Source organism: Protopterus annectens, chromosome 2.part0 (genome assembly GCF_019279795.1).
Source record: "Protopterus annectens isolate FY-2018-M chromosome 2.part0, PAN1.0, whole genome shotgun sequence".
Taxonomy (NCBI): Eukaryota; Metazoa; Chordata; order Ceratodontiformes; family Protopteridae; genus Protopterus; species Protopterus annectens.
This window is the reverse complement of record NC_056728.1, coordinates 1109192469-1109216177: the sequence shown is the minus strand read 5'-3', so window position 1 is coordinate 1109216177 and position 23709 is coordinate 1109192469. Positions and strand designations below refer to the sequence as shown.

The 23709-nt window shown below is 39.0% G+C and overlaps 1 protein-coding gene across 1 annotated transcript in view; it reads left to right on the top strand.

The window, feature by feature from the left end:
• The window catches only part of TET2 (tet methylcytosine dioxygenase 2), a 285218-nt gene that overhangs the window by 131537 nt on the left and 129972 nt on the right, over nt 1-23709 (top strand). Inside the window, exon 6 of the mRNA XM_044061309.1 lies at nt 14591-14680. Coding sequence (XP_043917244.1) covers nt 14591-14680 — 90 coding nt within the window. The remainder of the gene's footprint in view (nt 1-14590; nt 14681-23709) is intronic.

The following is a 23709-nucleotide window of genomic DNA, read 5'->3' as shown; positions in this document are numbered from 1 at the left end:
CTTAACACTGAGATTGAAAAGATCAAAAAGTGCAGATGAGGGATTGTTTGAGATTGCGTTACAGCTGGGTTTGGCATTTTGCTAATTCCCAGCAGTGTGATCTTGGAGTTGGTATGTATAAGCAGCAGGGGGTGTGGGGGGGTGCAGGGGGATTACCTCCTGCAAAAGGTTTTATAGTCAATGTTTTCAGTATCAGTGTTGTGGCACTTCCATGTTGTGCCTCTTCATTCTTCTGGGTTTACTGTTATGAATGTCGATGTTATGAACATTTGATGTGGACACCTTGTCTGTACAACTGCAAAACATTAAAACTTGTCATAGTCAGTAGATGAAGATGTACAACACTCACAAGTGCTTTTCTAAACTAATTGAATACAAGTGTCTCTTTTCTAAGTTATGCAAAAGTCCATTTTCAGTACAGTGATGTCATCATACCATGTGCATCTCAGTCTTTCAGTTTTCTCTTTCCATACAAATCTAGCCCCATGTATTTCATTTGTCAATTCTTTTCGATGCTTTTTGTTACTGTCCCTCATTGTCTGTAGTGGAATATGTTAGTTACCTCAGCTTCAGCTGAGTAACTGAACAGGATTCCATCAGTTTTCATAGAATTGTATAACTGGAATGGCTTGACAGCAGTTTCTAATTCTGTTTAGACGTAATTTTTTTTTTAGTGTCACCTTATGTTTTAGTCTGATTTACTAGTGAAGTAAGGGTTATGTTAGGATTTAATGTTGATAAGTTATTTTTAGTAAGTTTACTTTTAGTCAATTTACATAGTGGTGGGTTGGGAATAACAAATAAGGTCTTCACCTCATAGACACAAGGTACAGGGTTTGATTATAAACTTGGGTTATTGGCTAGGCTTAAAATGGCCCTTTTGGGCAATTAGTGTAATGTTTACGCATGTCACTAGAAGTTTGGGGGTTGATCCTGGGACCACTCCTTTTTGGCATTTACTTCCCTGAAGTCAAGGCCAATGCCAAGGGCCTCTGGCTGACAGAATTTGCAGATGTTTGCAAATTAAAAGCAGTCATATAATCTCTTACCAATACTAATGTTCTTCAAGAAGGGTTGACACAGACAAATAACTTGTGTCATAGCCATGGACTAAAACTAAATGTCAAGAAATACATAATAGTATCCTTTGGAAAGACATCCACCACTGCTAACTGTCATATTGACAAACTCCCCTAAGAGTCAACCCAGTAATCAGGGACTTTGGGGGACACATAGACAGTAATCTGGCTTTTGACCATCATGTGTCTACAGTAGTGAGGAAATCATTCTATGCTGTGCAACTTATAAACAAAGGTATGGCATCTAGATCCAAGAAAGTCATTGTTCTACTGTATTCAGCATTCATCAGACCTATCACTGAGTACAATGCTCCCTTTGGTATGTCCCTAACCAGGCATATCCAGTAATTGGAACATCCACAGGGGTTCCTCACTAAAAGAATCGAAGGCATAAGTCCTATGCCACATCCCTATATTCTGTCTCCTACAGATTATTGAGGGGAGATATATGCCTGGCATACAAGGCATTGTCAGAGCCCCCCTCCCCCCAATGAACCTCAACAAACAAAACAGCACCAGAATTATCCATTCTAAAGACACATACCTTGCTTGTGATATAAATGGGACCTGGTGGAGAGACCATGTGAAGCAAAGTTCCTCCTTAACCCAATTCAAGTGTAACTTGGACAATTTGATAGGGAACAGGCACCTATATCTCTAACAACCAGCCTATAAATGGTTCATCTCCCAAGCCCCTGCTTACACTTATAAAGAGCACCAGAACTTGTCAGTGATTTGGGATGCATGGCTAGGCTTAAAAAGGCCCTTGTAGTTATTAGTCTAGTAAACACCTATGAACCTTTATAATTAAATCCCGTTGCCAGAAATTGCATTTTCTAATTGTCTTATTGCAGTTTATCTTTTACTTTATATTTCATGCTTTTGTTTTAACTTTTTTTCCAATAAGCTTGATTTTCTTCTAGGGAGTTAACTTAGATGATCAGGGGATTGTATGGATGAATTTTAACTATTCAATATGTAAAATCATTTTTTATATTTTTGAAAGGAAAATGCAGTGTGTATATTCTAGTTGTTTTCCTTTGTTTTTTTATTTTTGTTTTATTTTTTTAAATTAAATCTAAAAATTGTGTTTGAAAGAGTTGTTTCTGATATGTTAGGGTGTTTTATGGGGGGTCTATATTATAACATCGAAGTTTGTAAACATCGAATGTTATTATATCGAACCCTAAACACTGAAATCCGAAAACATCGAACAGTCAGAATAGCGAATGTTTTCCCAGGGAAAAAATTTGCTATTCCGAGAAACGTACACACAACACAAACACACACAAAAAACAGCAATCCACACACATACACTTAAAATCCTACACCTAAACCTAAACTAAACTTTACATACACTACTAGCTATCCACTTACCTTAACCCAACCCTAACCCTAAGGTCCATCACTATCGCACACTCACCCGCACCCTAACCCTAACTCACCTAACCCGCCCCCTAACCCTAACCTACACACAATCCCACACTTACCTGACCCCGTGCCCTAACCCTAACATCCACACAACCACACACTTACCTGACCCGCTCCCTAACCCTAACTCACCTAACCTGCCCCCTAACCTACACACAATCTCACACTTACTTGAACCCAACCCGTAACATTCCAACATATCGAACGCTGAAAACAGCAAAGCCACAGCAACGTCCCACCAATTTTTTTCCCTGGGAAAGAATTTGGTGTCCTGCACCTTTGCTGTTTCCAGCGTTCGACATTACGGGTTCGATATTATAACATTCAATCTTTGCAAAATTTGATGTTATAATATAGACCCGTTTTATGGTGCAAATGTCTAAATTTTGTATATGCAGTGTATCAACATTAACTTTTGTTAAGAGCAAATAGTGTAAATGTTGCAGATTTGACCTTTGTTTCAACAAACAAAACAGCACCAGAATTATCCATTCTAAAGACACATACCTTGCTTGTGATATAAATGGGACCTGGTGGAGAGACCATGTGAAGCAAAGTTCCTCCTTAACCCAATTCAAGTGTAACTTGGACAATTTGATAGGGGACAGGAACTTCATTCCTGGTTAGGCACCTATATCTCTAACAACCAGCCTATAAATGGTTCATCTCCCAAGCCCCTGCTTATACTTATCAAGAGCACCAGAACTTGTCAGTGATTTGGGATGCATAGCTAGGCTTAAAAAGGCCCTTGTAGTTATTAGTCTAGTAAACACCTATGAACTTTTATAATTAAATCCCGTTTGCCAGAAATTGCATTTTCTAATTGTCTTATTGCAGTTTATCTTTTACTTTATATTTCATGATTTTGTTTTAACTTTTTTTTCCAATAAGCTTGATTTTCTTTCTAGGGAGTTAACTTAGATGATCAGGGGATTGTATGGATGAATTTTAACTATTCAATATGTAAAATAATTTTTTATATTTTTGAAAGGAAAATGCAGTGTGTATATTCTACATTCGTAAATACTGAACTTAGTCACCTATGGGTTTTAACTTAGAATATGTTGTTATAAGGAATTTTCTCTACCCTAATGTTAAATGTGTTCGAGTAAACTGGTTATGGATTTGATTAGGTTCTATGAGCATGTTATTTATTAATTTAAAAATGTGAAAGTGAAGGAAAGGAAAATGTGCCATGAAAATTCGTTATGGCTGTGTTTACGTATATATTATATATATATATATATATATATATATATATATATATATATATATATATTTTGCAGGGGGTGGGGGCCCGCTTGCACCCCTGATGTGGGGGCCAAACTTTTCACCAACTATATGGACACACCAACCCGAAAAAAACAAGTGACTCACTGCTGCCACACACCTGTGCCAGCAATAGTTTCTTATGGGAAACAATGGTCAGCATTATGCGTTTCATCTTTTTCTGTTTGCACTACTGATGCTCGAGAAATTTCAATTCATGCAACTGTAGGAGAGCCCATTTTTATACAACAGCACTGTACATATAACCCTAGCACTAGCAATGCTCAACTAGCAGATGTGGCACTTGAAGCACTGCAATTAATGCAGGTATGTCATCATTGTGCAGCATTTCAGGGGTGCCCAGCACCATCATTTGTCACAAATGACCACTAATGTGTAGGTGTTACTTGTGAACAATCAGTAGATGTACCTGGACTATCATCTAGGCCCAATCTGCTGCATCTCAGTCCAGCTTTGATTCAATTGTTGCTTTGTGTAGTATAAAATCTCTCTCATCAAGGTAGAGTATTATAAATACTACAAATAAAGTGAAAATCGCCATCGGGTCAACTAAAGCTAACCATGAACTTTGGTTATCATCGAAGTTTAAAGATAATTATAAAGTCTTCTTTAGCTATATACTACACAACAGGAAGAAACTAATGAAAAATACAACTCCCAAACATGCAGTTCATTCACTCTAGCACCTCAGCATGAGCCTTCTTTAGCTATGTTAGGAAAGTAAAGAGCAGTACCCTGTATTACTCTGAACTTATTTTAGGATGGTATCTCTCATTTAGCCCCAACTGACAATGCTAATGTATTTGCCAAAAACTTCAGTGCTAACTTTCAAGACTACTATCCACAGCCAACAAATCCCACAAAATCTTACCTCCCATTTTACACAGAGCATATATTGAAGGTGCTGAGTAAGACCAAAATATTTCCTCAATGTAGCTTGATAATATACCTGAATACTTAATAAGTAGTGACAAACACACCCTGATGACCCACCTCACAGATGGTTTAACCTAAGCTTAGCTACAGGTATTGTCCCTGAAGAGTGGCTTACTGTAGCTGTGATAGTCTGACATAAGGGTGGTCATACCACCGATGCTGAGGAATTATATCTGTATCAGCCTGACCAGTCTCATTTCCAAGGCCATGGGATGTATTATAACTGGTCCCATAAACTATGATATCAAAAACCTTGTTAGACTTGACCCTCAACAGCGTCGTCAAGGGCAGATCCTTCCTATTAGACTGGTTAATTTCTTCTGAGGATCACAGAGGCAGCTGACCAGTAGCCATGCAGTGCACAAAGTATATCTTGTCCTGGCCAAACATTTGACACCATACTCCATGCTGACAGCATAAGAAAGCTAAATGATTTAAATATGGATCCCTATATGCTGAGATGGATAGCAAGCTGGCTAAAAGACAGAACCCACATGGTGTGGGCAAACGTGCCTCCTCAGAGAGTATGAAGGTAATCTGTGGTGTACCTCAGGGCTCAGTGTTGGGACCCCCTTCTTTTCAGCATTTACTTTTCTGTTCTGCAGGCAGGAAGCCAAGAACTGTGGCTTAGTAGGTTTCCAGATGATTGCAAACTGGGAATTACTGTTAAGTCCTCCTGTGATACCTGAACCCTTCAACAAGAACTCACCATTATAAATTCATAATGTCCTGAAAACAGGATAAACTTAATACTAAAAAATGCAGTATCATTGCATTTGGTATATAGCCCCTCCCCTCAATATAGTGTATTACCAGTAAACCACTACAAAATGAAAATGAAGTTGAGACCTTGGAACCTGAGTTGGTAGTGTAGTCTGAAAATCCTTCTACTTAGCAGAACTAATCACTGAGGGAATGACATTCAGATCTAACAAGGGCATCATTCCTTTTCTATTTTTGCATTGATTAAGTCATTATTGACTGCAATGTCCTCTTCAGAATGCACCTCACCAGACATAGCAGACAAGAAGAAAAGCCAAAAAGGTTCCTAACCCAGAAGATTAAAGGCCTGAAGACCCTGATTTATCAGACTTTTGAGGTGTCACTTACAAGGAAAATGCAGTGTGTATAACAAACACAGTAGTTCTTAATCTCCTGCATCTTCAAAATCTAACACTTCCACTGGCACCAGAAACAGGACCTAAATCTTCACCAACAGATAAATAAAACAAGCTAGAGAGACAAGTTTATCACACCATTCCTCCTCCCACCTCTTAATAGACTTACCAACAGTGTGATTCATTAGTGTCCTTCAAATGCAACGTGGATGACTGGATGTGTCCACGAAATGTATATCCGAATTGATTATCATGGCCCTTCCTGAGAACGGGCTGTACAACCTGAGGGTGGGTGCTGGCAAGGCAGGAATGTTCCTAAGACTAAATTGTCGTGAAATATCAATCTAGTCTGTATCATGCATATGTGACCGTAGCTCTGAGATGCAGTTGAGGGACACAATACTAATTAGGCTTACGAACTCTATGCTGGAACATAGTGCTTCCATCTGTACTTCCAATCTGAGTTTGTTTCCAGTGACATTTTCACTGGCCACACTGGCAGCGTTGTTTGAGGTTGTGTTAGGATACACATCCAGGCTTCTCATGTAGGTGGCCATTGCAGGGTGCACAGACCTCACCTGTATCTGGAAGTGTACATCACTCAGCCATCCATCAACATCACTATTATTGGCAGCAATGACATAACCAGATTTTATTAGCAGGACACTTCACCATCAAACTCTATACAGGTAATAGTCCAGCAGTCTTGCACCATCCTGCCAGATGGAACCCCTTTCCTACTGCAATAAGACAGCAGGGCAGCACAAGGTGACAGTCATGTAGTGACAGTCCCCTCCACAATGCAGGAGGAAATTGTCCCCAATTCAGAGTACTCTTGACCTCAAGATTCCATCTCCACCTCCTGTTACATGCTTCTTACAAAGTGTGAATGGACAGTCATACGTCATTGTGTCCCTAGCCAATTTTGCACATGAGGATAACTGTGACCCACAGCAACCACCTTTCCGTATGGTGCATGAGGAGATGTTTGATACACAGTGTGACCTGACCATGCACTGAACAGCACAGCTTGTTATTACCCTGCATGCATCATGTTGGTTCTGTATGACACTGCACTGTCACTATATGCTGTGCATGGCCCATAGTTGTAGATAAGATATCATGTACTATGCCTATTCCTGAATGGAAGGTTATACAGTAGCCATCTGCTGCTGTTTCAACTCACTGTCATCATGCTAGTTCACCACACTGTCATTAAACAATAGTATTAATACACCTTAAGTCAACAGCACCAATACCCTGGGGCTGCCTGGCCTGTTTCTTCACTAGCGCATTAATACACCATATTAAGACAAGTTGCAGGGCTTGGCAGGTCCATACTAAAATGGCCACCACACCTTTCAATTCAGAAGAAGCAGACTTTGAGTAGACTAAACAAATGCTCCCTGATGCTGGAGGTTGGTGTGTGTACAGTGCCATACTGGAGTTCATACACTCTCTGTGGGTGCTATAGGGGCATCATACGCCAAGTCTGCAGCAGATGTTCAGAGTGCAACATAAGAATGTTCAGTACATTCAGGCAGAGTATAAGTTCAATTGTTTAAATTAGTCGTAGCTACCATCCCTGCAGTTACCAACTAAATGGCTCTATGGAATGTCACCATTCAGGAAATGGTAATATAACAGAGATGTGTGCCATGTATGTGAATTGTGTGCACTGCTTCAGTACCGTGAGGATGTTTGTTATGATCTCATGCACATCCCACACTGCCTAGAAGCTGACAGAATGGCAGCTTTTCCAGTTTACAGATCTTTGTGATGACTGTGGGCCAGTTGGGTCCTTTATTTCTCCATGTTTACAGTCTGGCAGCCAGTTTGCCAGGGAAGTGGATGATTTTGTAGATGATTTATTTGGTGTAGCTCTCTCCTGTGATGTGCTAGGAAACCATTTATGCTCCTCATCATGAAGAAGTATTATGTTGATGAATTTTATGAGTGTTTTAGAGATGGAGGCTTGTGAAATACCCAGTATGTCTCTTACTGGTCTCGGAAAGGTCCCTATAGCTAGACTTGAAAAAGCTGTACAAACCCTAGTTGCCAGAGTTATGGAAAATCCATGCACTCCCATAGATTCAATTTGAGGGTGACACATCAACCAAGGCTCATACAATGTCTCATTTTACACTAAAGTGATGAAATACCTTCTCAAATGTCATTTGATGATGGTACCATTTCCTTTGGTGCCAGACTACAAAACACACATGCCATCAGGAAGCAACAGAGTTCATAGCTAATGAGTGTTGCTGCATGGATGATGTTGCTGTTACTAGTACTTTCACTGTATGCATCTCTGATATTTTTGGCATGTTATGCCCTTTTATAGCCAGATGCACACTGGTGCACAATTTCCCCACATATGACTATGAACTGTGACCGTGTTCATCTCAATGCATTTACAAATTACTAGAATTTCATTTCCCCTTTCCCATCCCATTTCATTTACACAACATTATGCAATAATTTATCTTCAAAAGTACATTTAGACTGCCACCACTGTATTGGAAAGCAGAACTATGAACTGATATCCAATAATACCCCAGGATGGCTCCTAAAAAGCTTGACGCATGACCTATCTGGACCTCTGGATCACTATTTAACCATAACCTCCAGAGAGGCTTTGTGCCATGTGAGTGGAAGTCTGCAGTGCTCATCCATCTGCACTAGGGTGGTCCATCAATGGATGCTAGGAACTATAGACCTACAAATCTAATTTGTCTCATATGCAAAGCCATGGAAAGAATTATCATAGATATGTGAAATAATGACATGGGAAAACTTCAGACACTGGATCCAAACCAGTTAGGTTTCTTCAAAGCCAGATTATGCCTACTCAACTAGGTGCTCTTCTTTGAAAAAGTCATCAAGGCAATGGATGAGGGAAAAATGATGCATACTGCCTACCTTAACCTGACTAAGGCATTTGATAAAATGCCCCACTCAGAAATTGTAAACAAACTCATGGAATTAGGCATTAACCCCTATGCTGCCAGCTGACTCTCAGATAGGACCCAGGAAGTTAGGATAGGGGAGACTACCTCCACAAAGTGGACGGTTACTAGCAAAGTCCTTCAGAGCTCTTTGCTGGGCCAACTCCTTTTTGGCATGTACTTCTCGGAAGTCAAAGACAATGTCAAAGGCTTCTGGCTGACCAAGTTGGCAGATGAATGCAAACTGGAAGCAGCCATAGAATCCCCCGAAGATACTAATATCCTACAGGAAGGACAAACATAATGACTTTTGCCAAAGCCCCTGTTTAACATTCGATCCAAGAAATGCATAATAGTACCTTTTGAGAAGTCAGCCACCCTAGGAAACTACCTCATTGACAACATTCCCCTAAGAGTGGACCTGGTAATCAGGGAATTTGGGGATGTAAGTGGATAGTAACCTGGCTTTCAACCAACATGTGTCTAAGGTAGCAGGGAAATCATTCTGTGTTGCTCATCTTATAAGCAAGAGCATGTCGTTGAGGTCCAAGGAAGTCATATTTGGCCCTCAATAGACACATCATTAAGTACAACACCCACTTCCGTATGTACCTGACCAGGCACATTCAGCAAGTGGAACATCCACAGAGGTTCCTCATAAAAAAATATAGGTGTAAGCAACATGTCTTATGTACATTGCCTAAAAGTCATATGTGTATACCTGGTTTCTTACAGACAGTAGAAAATCAATCTGTGCCTGGCATACAAGGCATAAACGATAAAGGTGCCGGATACATTTGGGATGCATGGCTAGATGTTTAAAGGCCCCAGTGGTCATTAGTCTAGTATACGCCTATGAAACTATGAACAGATAATCTTTCTATATTGTAAAAAAATTGTAGTCCAAAATTAAATTCCTTGTAGGGGAAATCCAAATTCTAACTTTCTGACTGATATTAATTGGTCTTTGTGCTCAGATCACATCTCCCTTGTTTAAATATTTAGCAAATGCTTCATTTGTCAACCCCAAACCACACCAACCCTAATAATTTTTCACAAAATGTACTGTATCTGGCAACTCCCTCCTATTTAGCCCTTATTATCTTAGGATAAATTAAGCAAGACTTTTCTGAGACAAACTTCGAATAGGAGATGTTATGCAGAGGGAGCTTAGGGAGAGAAAGCCATGACTACAGCGCAGGCACCTTAAGTGCACTGAGCAGCTCAGGGGACTAATAGCACTTATATGCAGAGATAGAAAAATGCAAAAACTGTTTTTGCTTCATCTTCTTGATGCAGTACAGAAACTATTTCACCTCTACAATTTTACCATTCTTTCAAAGTTGCTAAGTACATAAAATATATTGAGAAACTACATGCTCAGAATACCCACCACAACATACTCACGTGTGCACACACAAAATCACATGCTCTCTGTTGGGGAAGTTGCAGCACAGATGAAAATCAGAGTTTTAATTTTCACTTCTTATTGGCCTCACATTTCATCCTTTTCATTAATCATGTTAAGCTTTACTCTTTCACATCAGTCCTAAAGTGAGTCAATCACATCACTGAGAAACTTTTTTTTATTTTAATTGAGTTCAGTTCTCTGTCACTCTTTACAGGTTGTTGTCTCAGAGCTTACACACAAAAAGACATTTTATTTTATCTTTTCAGTGTGCAGTGACAGCAATGAAACATAAGAATTTCAGAAGGTATGAATTCTTCAGCATTTTCTTAAGAAGAATGCTTTCATTCACATAAGGACTGCATACTATTTTGAAGGCAGTCTGTAAGCTGTTTATGGAGGACCTTACTCAGTAAATACTGCAATTTCTTATTATATTGAACATTCAGAAAGAGAGACAGCCACAAGATCACATACAAGAGTGGCCAGCATGCAACGCAGGTAGACTTCCTCCTAGTAAGGAAAAGGCACTGAGGAAGAATCAATGATTGCAAAGTCATCCCCAGTGAAACAGTCAGCCCACAGCGTAAGCCACTGATTGCCACTTTCAGCTGCAAGCAGTGGTTAGAGAAGGCTCTAAGGTCAACAGATACCAGGCTGAAGACCTAGAAGTTGACTTGAGAGAAAATACAACAGTTCAAGGAATTACTCAGGGCTCTAGCACCCCAAGAAGAGGAGGAAATAGGTGGAGTTGAAGAAGAGTGGCAGCACCTAAAAACAGCATGTGTTAGGACTACAGAAAAGATATGTGGCTGAGCCAGGTATGGAAATAAGGTACATAAGGGAAGCTGGTGGTGGAATGCAGAAGTGCAGGAAGTAATCAAAAGAAAGAAGGAGTGCAGGAAGAAGTGGGAGATAGAAAAGACTGACCAGAGTAGGAAGGAATACTAGTTGGCTAACAAAGAAGCTAAGAAAGGAGTTGCAATAGCAAAGAACAGGGTATCAGAGGCACTCTACCAGCTTCTGGAAAGTGACTCAGTAGATGGCACAAAGAAACTATATCAGGTTGCAAGGCAAAGACAGAAAGATAAGGAAGATAGTCAGACACCCTTCATAAGGGATGCCAGCAACAACCTGCTCACCACTCCACAGGACATCAAAGGCAGATGGAATGAGTATTTCCAGCAGCTTCTGAATGAAGAAAACCCCACAGAAGCTGTACTGCCCCATAAACAGCCTACGATGAGAGAAGAAGAGGAACCCACCGTAGAAGAACTCAAAATAGCATTAAGTAAAATGAAGTCAGGTAAAGCAGCAGGTTCAGATGAGGTCACAGCAGATATGATAAAGATGTTGGGTGAGATAGGGGAGAAATGGCTCCTGAGAGTACTCATACCTGTGTGGAGAGAAAGGCTTGTCCCAGATGATTGGAGAATAAGCATACTCATGTCAGTGTACAAGAATGAAGGGGACATCCACAACTGTGGGGAGTACAGAGGAATCAAACTCTTATCACATTGCATGAAAGTTCTAGAAAGGGTGATTGATGCATGGATATGCAGAGTACTAGAATGTAAGATGGGAGATGAGCAGTTTGGATTCAGATCAGGATGCAGCACAACTTGACCTGATGTTTGCAGTGAGACAGATACTTGAGAAGAAGCTACAGATGAGGAAAGAGTCCAACTGAGCAATCCTAGACTTGGAGAACAAGGTCCCAAGAAACCTGATCTGGGCAGTACTGCGGTGGTTCAAATTCCCAGAAACATTGGTAGAATTAGTGCAGGCTATGTACAAAGACCCAATGACACAACTACAAACAGTGTTCGGCCTCACAGAGGGGTTCTCAGTAGGAGTGGGTGTACACCAGGGTTCAGCTCTGAGCCCACTGCTGTTCATACTGGTGATGGACTACAATAGCAAACAGGTTGGAGGGGACAGATCAACAAAGCTGCTGTATGGAGATGATGTGGCATTACTGAGCAAGAACTCCAGCAAAGTATAGAGTAATGGAATGCAAAACTGAAGGCACATGGGATTAAACTAAGCGCAGATAAGACAGTGGTAATGGCAGCAAACTGGAGAAATCAGAAGAAGCTGAGAATTGAGATATAAGGGAAGATAATGGAACAGGTAAATAGCTTCAAGTATCTCGGAGGGGTGGTTGAGGAGAAGGGAAGTCTGAATGAGGAGGTCAAAGCTAGAATCAGAGGGGCTGCAGCCAAATGGCATAGAGTGTCAGGTGTAGTACATGACAAGAATGCCAAAGAAGCTGAAAAGTAAGGTGTGCAAGACAGTGGTACTACTGTATGGTACAGAAACCTGGTCAATAAAAGCAAAGCAGATGACAAAGCTAGAGGTAATGGAAATTAAGTGCCTGAGAAGGGTGGTAGGATGCACACTGTGGGACAAACAGGAAGAAGGTAAGAGGAAATTAAGGCGTCCAGCAAAGAGGTGAATGAATTATGTGAAAGAAGATCTGCGACAGACAGGCATGACTGTTGAAGAAGTCAGGAGTGGGGCACTGAATCAAGAGAGATGGCAACAGTTAACACGATTCCCCGACCCCATGTAGAAAATGGGAAAAAGGGGGATGATGATGATGATGATGATGGTGATGATGATTTAACATTAGACCATCTGTTCACCTCTTTCAGAAACCATATTAAGTGATAATGGTATAAGTGCTTGTCAAGCACAGTATTCAGTTTTTACTACTGCTGTCACATCTACCTTTTTTGTTTATTTGCTTGCTTTGAATGGACTACAGAACATTATTAGTGGCTGTAGCTTGTTCGTCTGTAGTTTTATAAACAAACTGCATGTTGTCCTGACTAAATTCCCAAAAACACAAATAGAGTTATGTTAAGGAGGCATATTGTCAGCTATATATTTCATAGAAATCACTGTAATATATTATTGAAGATTCTGCTACATGCTAGATAACTATGAGGTCATCATATGCCAAAGAAGTAAAAATAAAGTAGTAAAACCAGTTTAAGATTCAGCACCCCACAGTGTTTGTAGGGACACTTCTTCATTTTATGATGACACTGGTATTATGGCATGCATACCTCTCAACCTCTTAGACAAGAAATCTGGACAAAGCATTAAATAATGGGGGACAAAGGCCCCAAAATAGGGACAGTTTTTAAATATAGCTCTTACAGACTTGGAAAGTTGATAGAATAACAGGTTTTGCATTAGCATGAATTTTCTAAAGGGTAAGAAGACTGACACTCAAATGTCTGTCAATATTTTTTCACTTCACTCCTCAACAATTTGCCAAAAATTTGCAAGAAAACAAAAAATGTAAGTTGAGAGGCATGACTTGGCATGATCCTCCCAGCTAGGAGATGATGTAGCTTTCTCTTTATCTGTTGTCACTATAGTCACTGGCTGCAGTGTTTATTAGCTGACATAAATATATAGTATCATGTATCTCCCTTCAGCCTCTGGAGACAGACTTATGTTAAAAGCATCAACCTCTGCCTCAGGTGGGGATAGAATTATCACTGAAGGCCCACTAGTGGGAAAAGGCACATATATTTTGCTTTATGGACACTTAGTCATTAGAAGCCCATTGCTATTGTCAGCAGGTCTCAGGCTGCAGATCTGTGCCACTATGTCATAATATCTCAGGGGAATAATGCTACTAGCCCCCCCACCACCCATTTATATATATATATATATATATATATATATATATATATATATATATATATAGATATAGATATATAGATATATATACACACACACACACACACACACACACACACACACACAAACTTTCAAGTTATTTTGTATAATAAATTCACGTCTCAGCAAGGCTAAAATATAAATGAGGAGATGAAATTAAACTATAGTAGAGTAACATCTTGAAGGAGGGAGCCATGACATCTTTAGGAGTAGCTACAGTAAAACAGAGCAAATAGTGGAAGGGATCCCATTAATATGCCTCACTTCTACAAGTATGCAAGAGGTCTCTTAGGGCTGTGTAAGCATCATAATCAATTCTGTGACTTTTTTATATTTTCAAAACACATTCTAGCACCCCCCCCCCTCCACTTGAATACTAAGAGAGGCAATGCTGTGTTGATCTATACTGCATTACTTTGGACCTCCATATAAACAGACAGTAGTACATGTTGCACGAATACAGTGTTTCAAGACTCTCGCTTAATCAACTATAGAGCGAGTCTTTGCAATGTGCCGTGCATGTGCTAAATATGTGTCTTTGGTTTTCTTGCATTATTAATAATCTCTGAATGATAGAAATCATGCCTTATACATTTGCTGCATATTTAACTGGTTTTATAGTGTGAGTTTTAATAACTTACTGCATGACCAGCCCTTTACATTTTTTCTTGCTTTGTCTAGGAAGAAAGGCTAGAGCAGAACTTTCAAAACCTTGCAGATCTGATGGCACCCACTTACAAGAAACTGGCACCAGATGCCTATAACAACCAGGTATGAGAACTCAGCAGGTTTACACCATTATATTTTTTATCTGAAATTTCCACATTCATGCATCTCAAAGATAATTTCAAAATGACTGTGTTTTAACTATGTAGTGGTAAAGTACCTAATGCATATATTTTATATTATTTCTATAACTGCTTTAAGCTGCTTCATACAAAAATATCTGAGAGTGTCTCTAGTAGGTTAATAGCTTTGTTTAAAAGTGAATGACAGGGGAGTTTTAAGGTATGTATACTGTTTGCATTTAAATGTTTTCCAGTATTTGTCCACTAAAGCAGCTGCACTGATGTTATACATTTGATACAGGCATAGAAAAGTTTTATTGTAGACTGAAGGTGACGTGATGGAATGCCTAGCAGACTAGTACACAGCAAGGTCCAAAAGAATGCACAAATCAAGACAATGGACTATACAGAGGAAATTATTTTTCATGAGACTTTCATGAAGATCTTCAGTTTCTGATTTCTATAAGATAGAATAAAAAAAAATATTTTGTTAATAAAGGACGAGTTTAAATCCCACATCCTTCTACATATATAGGGTATAAGAATTTTTCCTCTCTAAAGCCTCAAAAAAGATTTCAGCCTGATTTATTAATTTCAGCCTGATTTATTAATTTCAGCATGATTTATTAATTTCAGCCTGATTTATTAAGTAAGGTATGATTACATTAATGATTGATACCAATGATTGACAGATGTGCTTCTAATGTGTTAGTGGCTTATGGTAGCACATCAGATCCAGGATATCAAGAGTTAAGATGTCAATAAGGAAGTTCATGACACTAATTGTACACTCCCCTTTTTTGGAAATGTAATTATTCCCACTTTTATTTAATGCAGTCTGCTATTACTATATGATTATCATTATCAAATGTATGGAGTCTCACACTGGGGCTGACTACTTCTGCTCACACAGTGTTCAAAAAAACAAGCTTTACATGAGAGGCATGTGGCTAGGAAGGTCATGGGAAAGCATCACCAGACCAGCCAGATTATATCAATTAGTTCTATGTCATCATAAGACTCAGGCATGTCCAAGATGATGCCCTGTCAGGGCATATTTTAACCTGTAGCAGTGTCAGATTTTTTTTCTGCTTACTGCCATTCTCTGAGAAGTTGCCTGTCACTGGAAGGCTCTGCATCAAAAGACATTACCCAATAATGTAACCTCATGGTAGTTTAACAGGCCACAGAGGATGAATGCAGTGATGGAAAGGGTGGTGTGAGACAGGGGCAAACAGTATGTCCTTTATATTACTTTCTAGTTCAGATATAAAAATAAATGCAGTCTTTGAAAGTGAATGAGGGCAAATGGTTAATGAGATCAGCCCTGAATGCCAACATTATATGGTCACTTGCAAAGTATGCAAGAATGCAAGAAAAGCATAGGTGTTAGGTGTGCTGCTCGTCAAATGTTCCAACTACACAGTGAAGAGATTCACAGTCATGAAAAATTCATGGGTAGGTTCATACATACTTCTTAAATTATTAATGTGCGAGGATCTTTAGAAGCATAGCCATGCATTCCCATGAAGTTTTTAGCCCTTATATTTTAAGTGTGAATAATCCAGACATAAGCAGAACATTTACATGCTGCCTCTAGCCATAAGGGACAAGGGTGCTAAACCATGGATAAATTTATGATTACCCATCAAACTACATTTGAATAGTGTAAGAGAAGTACATGCTTCATGTGGAGAGGAAGACAGTACCAAACAAGTGATATTCTCTGTGCTACACATCTATCCTTCCACCATGTTCTTTTTATTCTGCAAAAAAGAATTAGATCTCTTGAGCAAGTGTTCATGCCTTCACTGGATTTGTGAATGTGCAGTAGGTCTGACAGGATAGGGTCTGTTGAGGGTCTATACTCAAGGCAGAGGTTGCTCCTCAGTAACCTGTATAACACTGAGAAGAGGGAGAAAGCTTTGAAAAATTCTGCGTAGTTGTTATGATGTTGGCCTTTGATTTTCTTTGTAGGAAAGCATCATGGGTGTTCTAATTGTGTCAGATGTTTGGATAGGTATATACTGAAGGGTCACTATAAACAATAGTGGACCTAATAAGTGCAAAATACAGTGAAATGATCACTTCCCTTGACATGGATGTACCCTTAGTCATAAGCTGCCCAACAAAAAATTCACTTTATAACAATGGTGTATATATGGTGATCAAAGGACAGTCTGTTGACTACATAGATTCTCAGGTCCCTAACTACTGGATCAGTTCCCAGGGATGTGTTGTCAATGTAATAGTTTCAAAGGAATTCTTTCTCGGTGAAGGATGCCATTATGCATTTCCTGACATCAACTATTGGTATGGGAAATGCACTCTTAGAAGAACTTTGTGTCCTGTGGGGAGTTTATGATCGCACCACGTTTACAGTGATATGCAAACTTGGTCAGCCATAAGTCCTTAACAGTAGTTTTGACTTCTGAAAAGTAAATGCCAAAGAGGAATGGCCTAAAGACTTAGCCCTGGAATATACTGCTAGTGACAGATCTTTTGGAGGAGGTAGAGCAGCTCATCCTAACTTCCTGGGTTCTATTTGTAAGCCAGGTTCCTGTCAACAAGTCACGTAGGGATTACATTAAGCTGCAATGGTTTATCTGTGATACCTGAATATGTGATGGTGTTGAGCACCTTTGAGAGGTCTAGATATGCAGTGAATACTCATTTGTCCTCAGCCATTGCTTCTTCAGCTTTCTCAAAGATGTCAACCAGGTTAAGTAGTCAGGATCTGCTTGTGTCGAGAGTTTTGGGTCACCGATATACTTATTTATTAATTACATAATGATCCATTTCATAGCCTTACAGATGAGACTGGTCAAACTCACAGGTCTATAATTTCCTGGGTCTGTTGATGCCCCACCTCTGTGCAAGGAGATGACAATTGCTTCCTCCATTCATTTGGAACAAAACCTGTTTGGAGTTTGGCACTGAATAGCCTCTGAAAGGGGTCTTACGGGTCATGTTTCAGGCTGGCTAGTATGCAGCACAGTATGTAATGTGGTCCTTTTGAAGCCTGTTCTTGCCCTTGGCTAGTGCTTTGAGGACTTTTTCATGTGAGATTTTAAGATGGTGTAGCTGCAAGTATGAGATCTGAGAATGCAGATAGGGAGAGGGGATGAAGTTATAACTTAATTTATCTGCTTGTAGATTTGCTGTGCCCTCTCGGCTTAAGTATGTGATGTCATTTGCTGTTAGTTCTGCACAATACTGAACATTGTTTCTAAAGTTTCTAACCTGTTTATAGATTCATAAGTTCATAGGTTAGTACTAAGCTAATGACAACAGGGGCCTTTTTAAGTCTAGCTGTGCATCCCAGGTGAGAATCAAACCCTGTACCTTTTATCTGTGAGGTTAACACCTTAATCATTATGCCAACACTGCTCCATAAATAGGAATGGTTCAGAAGACACAATCTCCTTTTGCAAGAACCAAAATTATGTCATCAAGGTCAACACTGACCTGTATATTAACTGTGAATGCCACAGAAATAGGCTTAACGTGTATAAAATTAATCTTCAGCCAACTGATTTATGTTAGCACTCCACACAGTGGCTTTGTGGTTGTCCTTTACCTGGATGGCAACGTTTACCTCATATTTAGCTTTGGTTGACTTCAAAAGGGACCAGAGTTCCCAAGAAAGTTTACAAGAACTTTTTTGTAACTTGAGAGCTGCATTTAATTTTAGGTGTGATTACTTTTTTAAATTTTATTTACTTATTTAACACTTGACCAGGAAACTCCGACTAGGACAGAGACTATTTTCAGTGGAGGCCCAGGGAGAAATGCTCCAGATGCATGTCTTTGGAATGTGGGAGGAAACCAATGTGAATGCAGGGAGGACATGTAGATTCTGCACAGAAGGCACCCCAACCAAGAATCAAATCAGAGAACCTCTTGCTGTGAGGAGACAACGTTAACCTCTGCACCACTGCACCGACCAATTTTATTTTAAAACCCATTTGTATTTGGGTTCCTCCATATGGGTTTATTTTTGAATTTGCAATTGTATTTACTTCAGAGGGGGATAGATGCATCAATGCAGCTGTTCATATGTGCATAGAATTTGGCAGTAAAGGATTCTGCATAAGCAGTGTACCATCAAACTGAAAGGGGATCCTAAATTTAGCCAGGTCATCAAACAGTTCCATTAGATTATCCTTGGCATAATCTCTGAATAGTGAGTATTGGATGATGTTTCTGGCTTCAATCTTAAGGTGAATGTGACTGATTTGTAGTCCTATTTGACAAGGGAGGGACTTACATTTGGTAGGGAGCAGAGCTGACCCATATTGTTGAGGACCAAATCCAGGATTTTATCATCTCAAGTTGGGATGTGGACTAACTGGTCCACAGAGTTTGAATTGATGAAATCCAGAAATCTTTCGGCATACATGTTAGTGGAAGTATACAGCTCCCAAATAATGGAGATGGGAGTTGAAGTACCCTAGAAGAAGGGTGTTTAGCTTAATGCATAGCAACTATATATTAGGTAGGTAGGAGTTATGGGATGTGAGGAATGTAGAGGGTGTGTATAGTTAGCCATGATGTGTTGAGGGATTTTGTTAATAGCAAGTTAACATGGTGGAGTTCCAGATTGTTATCTTGTCTAACTAGACTGAAAGTGAAGTGTTTTTGTTTTTTTTTTTTTTAACAACTTTAGTACAAAAGTCTGAAAGTGTTGTAGGTGGTGAAACCCTGCGCTGACAGAATGCTCCCACTGGTCTTGAACCAGGTCTCTGTAATGATGCATATATCAATGTTTTTCAGGGTAAGAAGTGCATGTAGGGAGTGAAGTTTTTTGTTAAGACTCCTAGTGTTGAGCAGCAATACCTTTATATTATCTTGAATCTGTTGTGGTATACTGGAAACTTTTGAGGACTGAAATTGCCTAAAAGATGCACCATGGGGGTGAACAAAGTTTTATCCAATATACGAAAGCCTTGGGGAATAGGTGCAGACCAACTCTAGCAAACCAGTTAGAACTGCCTGCCATCTCCTTCCAGGCTGAGATTTGTTGGAGCCCCTTTGGATGAGACCAGAAGTTAAGCCAATTGTTGAAGTCAATAATCTGTTGTTCATGCTGTGGTGTCATTCTTGGTGAAGTCATTTACTCCCAGTTGTGAGACAGAAGAAGCTAATCAACCTCTGAAACAAACATTTTTACATCACAAAATCAGACAGGGTCAAGAGTATTAATACATTTATTTACATATATTTGATGATTTACTGCAGCATATTACAACTTACATTTGTATTCAGTGCTGGATTTATCCATACTGCAGTTTTGCCCCACTGTAAGCCAGGATTCATTATAAGCTTTCTGATCAGCCATTACTTATGGCTGAAAAAACAGATGCTGGCAGTAGCCATGCTTCTAGTGGAAGCTAATGTACTCCTGTTTTTACTTCACTAGCATACTGAAGTCTATGTAGACACACACATGCTGATGTACATACACCCACACACACACATACACACGCACACACATACACAAGCACACATGCACACATGCACACGCACACACGCACAGATATGTTTGTGAACATACAAAAACACTAAGCACATTTTAGATTACTCAGCACTAACACATACACGCTAGTATCATACCTGAATGAGAGTTGCCTTTGCCTCATATGTATATTAAGTTCTTGAAAGGAAAACACTAAGAAACTAAAAAAAAAATGTTCTGTATTATGCTGATAGCTTATGGTGGATAATGTATCATTATTAGTCTAACTGCTTAGTATTATTATTTTGGGTTTATTATCCCCAAAGTGATTTGATGGGGACTGCCACAATGTTGTGCTTTTGTTTTTCAATCTTTCTCCCATGATGCACTTTAGATCCCCTAATATGACATAGCCTAGGCATAAAAAGTCAAGTAGTATAATCCATCTTTGTCACGCAGACAAATTCTTTTTAGAAAGAACTTGAGAAATGAACAAGAAAAATAATGCTGGGGCAAACATTCATGATATATTGTATTAAACTAGAATAAAATAACTGAGAAATACAGAGTGGCTTCTGAGGAATAAACTACACTTAGATGATACAGGAAGAAAATTAGCACTTTTTTAGATTAACTACATTCATATGCTTATAGATGTATAGCTTCGTAGCAAGCTTAAGACCTAGTCTGTTTAAAGAAACTTAATTGCATCTTTCCAGCGTTGAAATTTACATGTCAGCATAAATTTGTTAAGCCTTCATTTAAATGTTTGAAGAGAGGGGAAATTTATTTCAAAGGCAATGAAAAAGTTGGATTATAAATCTATTATTTTTTACAGTTATTTTGTAGAACTGAAGCCTAACTACAGTATTGTGTGAGACAGCCCAGCCACTGATTAATTCCAAACAAAAAAGTCTTGAAAAGAGCAAATGACATTTCAACAAAATGTCATAACACTGATCCGCAAGTCACTGAAAACATCTGTTTTTTTTGCAAGGAGGGAAAAGGCCTCCTTCACTCATCCCCACACCCCTGCTGAATATATATGTGTGTGTGTGTGTGTGTGTGTGTGTGTGTGTGTGTGTGTGTGTGTGTGTGTGTATATATATATCTATATATATATATATATATATATCTATATATATATATATATATATATATATATATATATATCTGAGATCGCACTACAGTGAGGAAATGGCATAGTTCCCGTTCTTTGTATAGTATTTTACAATTATTTGCATTGGCTGTCTGCTGACCATCAACCCTTCTGTTGGTCAGTCAGCCTATTTGTTCCCATTACTGGGTGAGAACCAACCATGAGGGGTTGTCATCCAGGCAACCATCAGGGGCTGGTTCAAGCATGTTTTTTTTTTTTTTTCTTCCCCATCCCCAGCCCCGTCTTTGCTTGCCTGCAGTGAGGCACCAAGGAAAGGTGTCCAATGGTTGTTTCCTTCAAGTAGATCTGCCCTTCTCCCTGCAGTATGAGCAATAATCTCTCTGGTCTCCACTATTAGATTGTATTGAAACCCATTCCTCCCTAAGGATAGGTGACCTGGCCATGCCTCTTCACTCCTATCCCCTCCCTTCCCTGCCTAGATCATCCAGTGTCAGGACCACTGATGTTTGCATGGCTTGCTATCTGGGTTATACACTTATTTGTGTTTAATGGTAAGCCATTACCATTACACCAACTGTACCCATCTCTATCTGGACAAACAGTGTTTTAAGGGTACAGAACAATGTTTCCTACCTGTTACTCACCTGCATAGTTAAGTAAAAAGCTTTTGTTTTGTCATGTTTTGCAACTATGTGTTAGGAAAGATATGTCAAACATTAGTGGTCCAAGTATAGAGTCAAGTGGTACTACACTGGACACTTCAACTAGTATGGAAAGTTCACTGTCAACCCTTACCACCTACCATGTTGTAAAAGTACCTAACAAAAAAATTCCTCAATAGTTCTTTATGCTCCATATTTACTAGTCTTTAATGTGATTTCCCAATGAAGAAAAATGTACCCTTGCACCACGGCATGTGCTGCATAAACTGATAAACAACAGCTTCTCCCCATCAGCAAACATTTTTTGGTTTTGTTTTTAAAAATCTGTTAAAACTTACATTTTTCTTTCTCTGATACATCTGAGTGCAACTTTAACCTCATTGGCATCAACACAGAGAAAGCAAGATGTGCTTCCGTAGACTGTAATGGATGCAGGACTATGCATGTCCAAAGAAGTGTCTATGAATGCAGCGCCACCTAGCCTCAGTGTGACATCACAAAAGGATAGACTACGGTTATTTGGGCTGGGCTTTTATTCAAGAGCTTAGGAAGCTTGTCATTAAAATATAATCCAAAAATATAATGAATAATAGCAAAGGAAATGCATCATGGGACTTACCTCACAGAATGCAACAATGCAGGCATGAATATCAGCAAATTAGTTTAAGCTGAAGCTACCTTTAATATCTTCTCCACAAAGCCATATTTTTTAGTTTCTTTTGCTTTATGTTTGTCTTCTGAACTTACAGAAAAAAATATGATATGAGCAAATATGTGCAGAAATATAATTCAAGAGATTGTTGACGTCAGCCTGTATGCATCTAAAACGAATAAATTACAGCCTTTTAACACTGTGGATGAGTTACACAAGTACAGTTTGATGTGGAAGCTCTCCCCCATCAGGCTTAGTGAAACAAGAAATAGAACACAAAACTCTTTAGTTTTTACTCACGCATTAATAATAAAAAAAGGATTTGAGATATATACCAAAACACAAATTTTAAACCACATTGTGAAGTCAACTACATACCTGGAATTGTCATCTCTTAATTAATAATCCATTACTTAAAAAATCAACAAACAAGTCACTGATTGGGTCAGTAAAGTTGGAGAGCAGAGTTGTCTTTTAGTATGCCTACTACTTTGTTTAATTACTGGATTTTTTTGCAAGTTATATATTACAGTGAAATGCAATTTGTTATCTTTGTGATGATTTGTTATCATTCACTAGGTGACTACAGCCCCAAACACAACACTGATGTAAGTCAGTCATAGTCCATGTTGTGCACTTAGGTGCTGAGGGGTATGATGCTGGAAAATAATTTATTATGTGTATTGAGATGTTCTAGAATTGTATTTTTTTAATTGGCATATTTATCTTTGCTTATAGTTTTTTATATATAGCCATATTGCTTATGCCTATCATGTTGGGAGTTTTTGGAAGGACATATTGTCCAGAAATATGTACTGCATAGGGATGTGAGACTATGGTTGTAGGGGAGGTGAGTTATACTTTGGAAGCTGGTGCACAATTCCAAAAATCCTGTCTATGTCGCTGTGTTACAGATAGTTTGTTACTGTACAGTATCTCCAAAATTCTCAGAAGAAGATGGTTCCAGTCATTTATTTCAACAGATATAAAAGTCTCTGTGTCAAAGTGGTAGTAGGAGTTGTATTTGTATTCCAGTCTTACAGTGATGTTGTATGGCTGGGTGTTCTGTATATAAATCTCAAATGCAGACACAGGGTTGTATAAGAGAAGCTACAATATG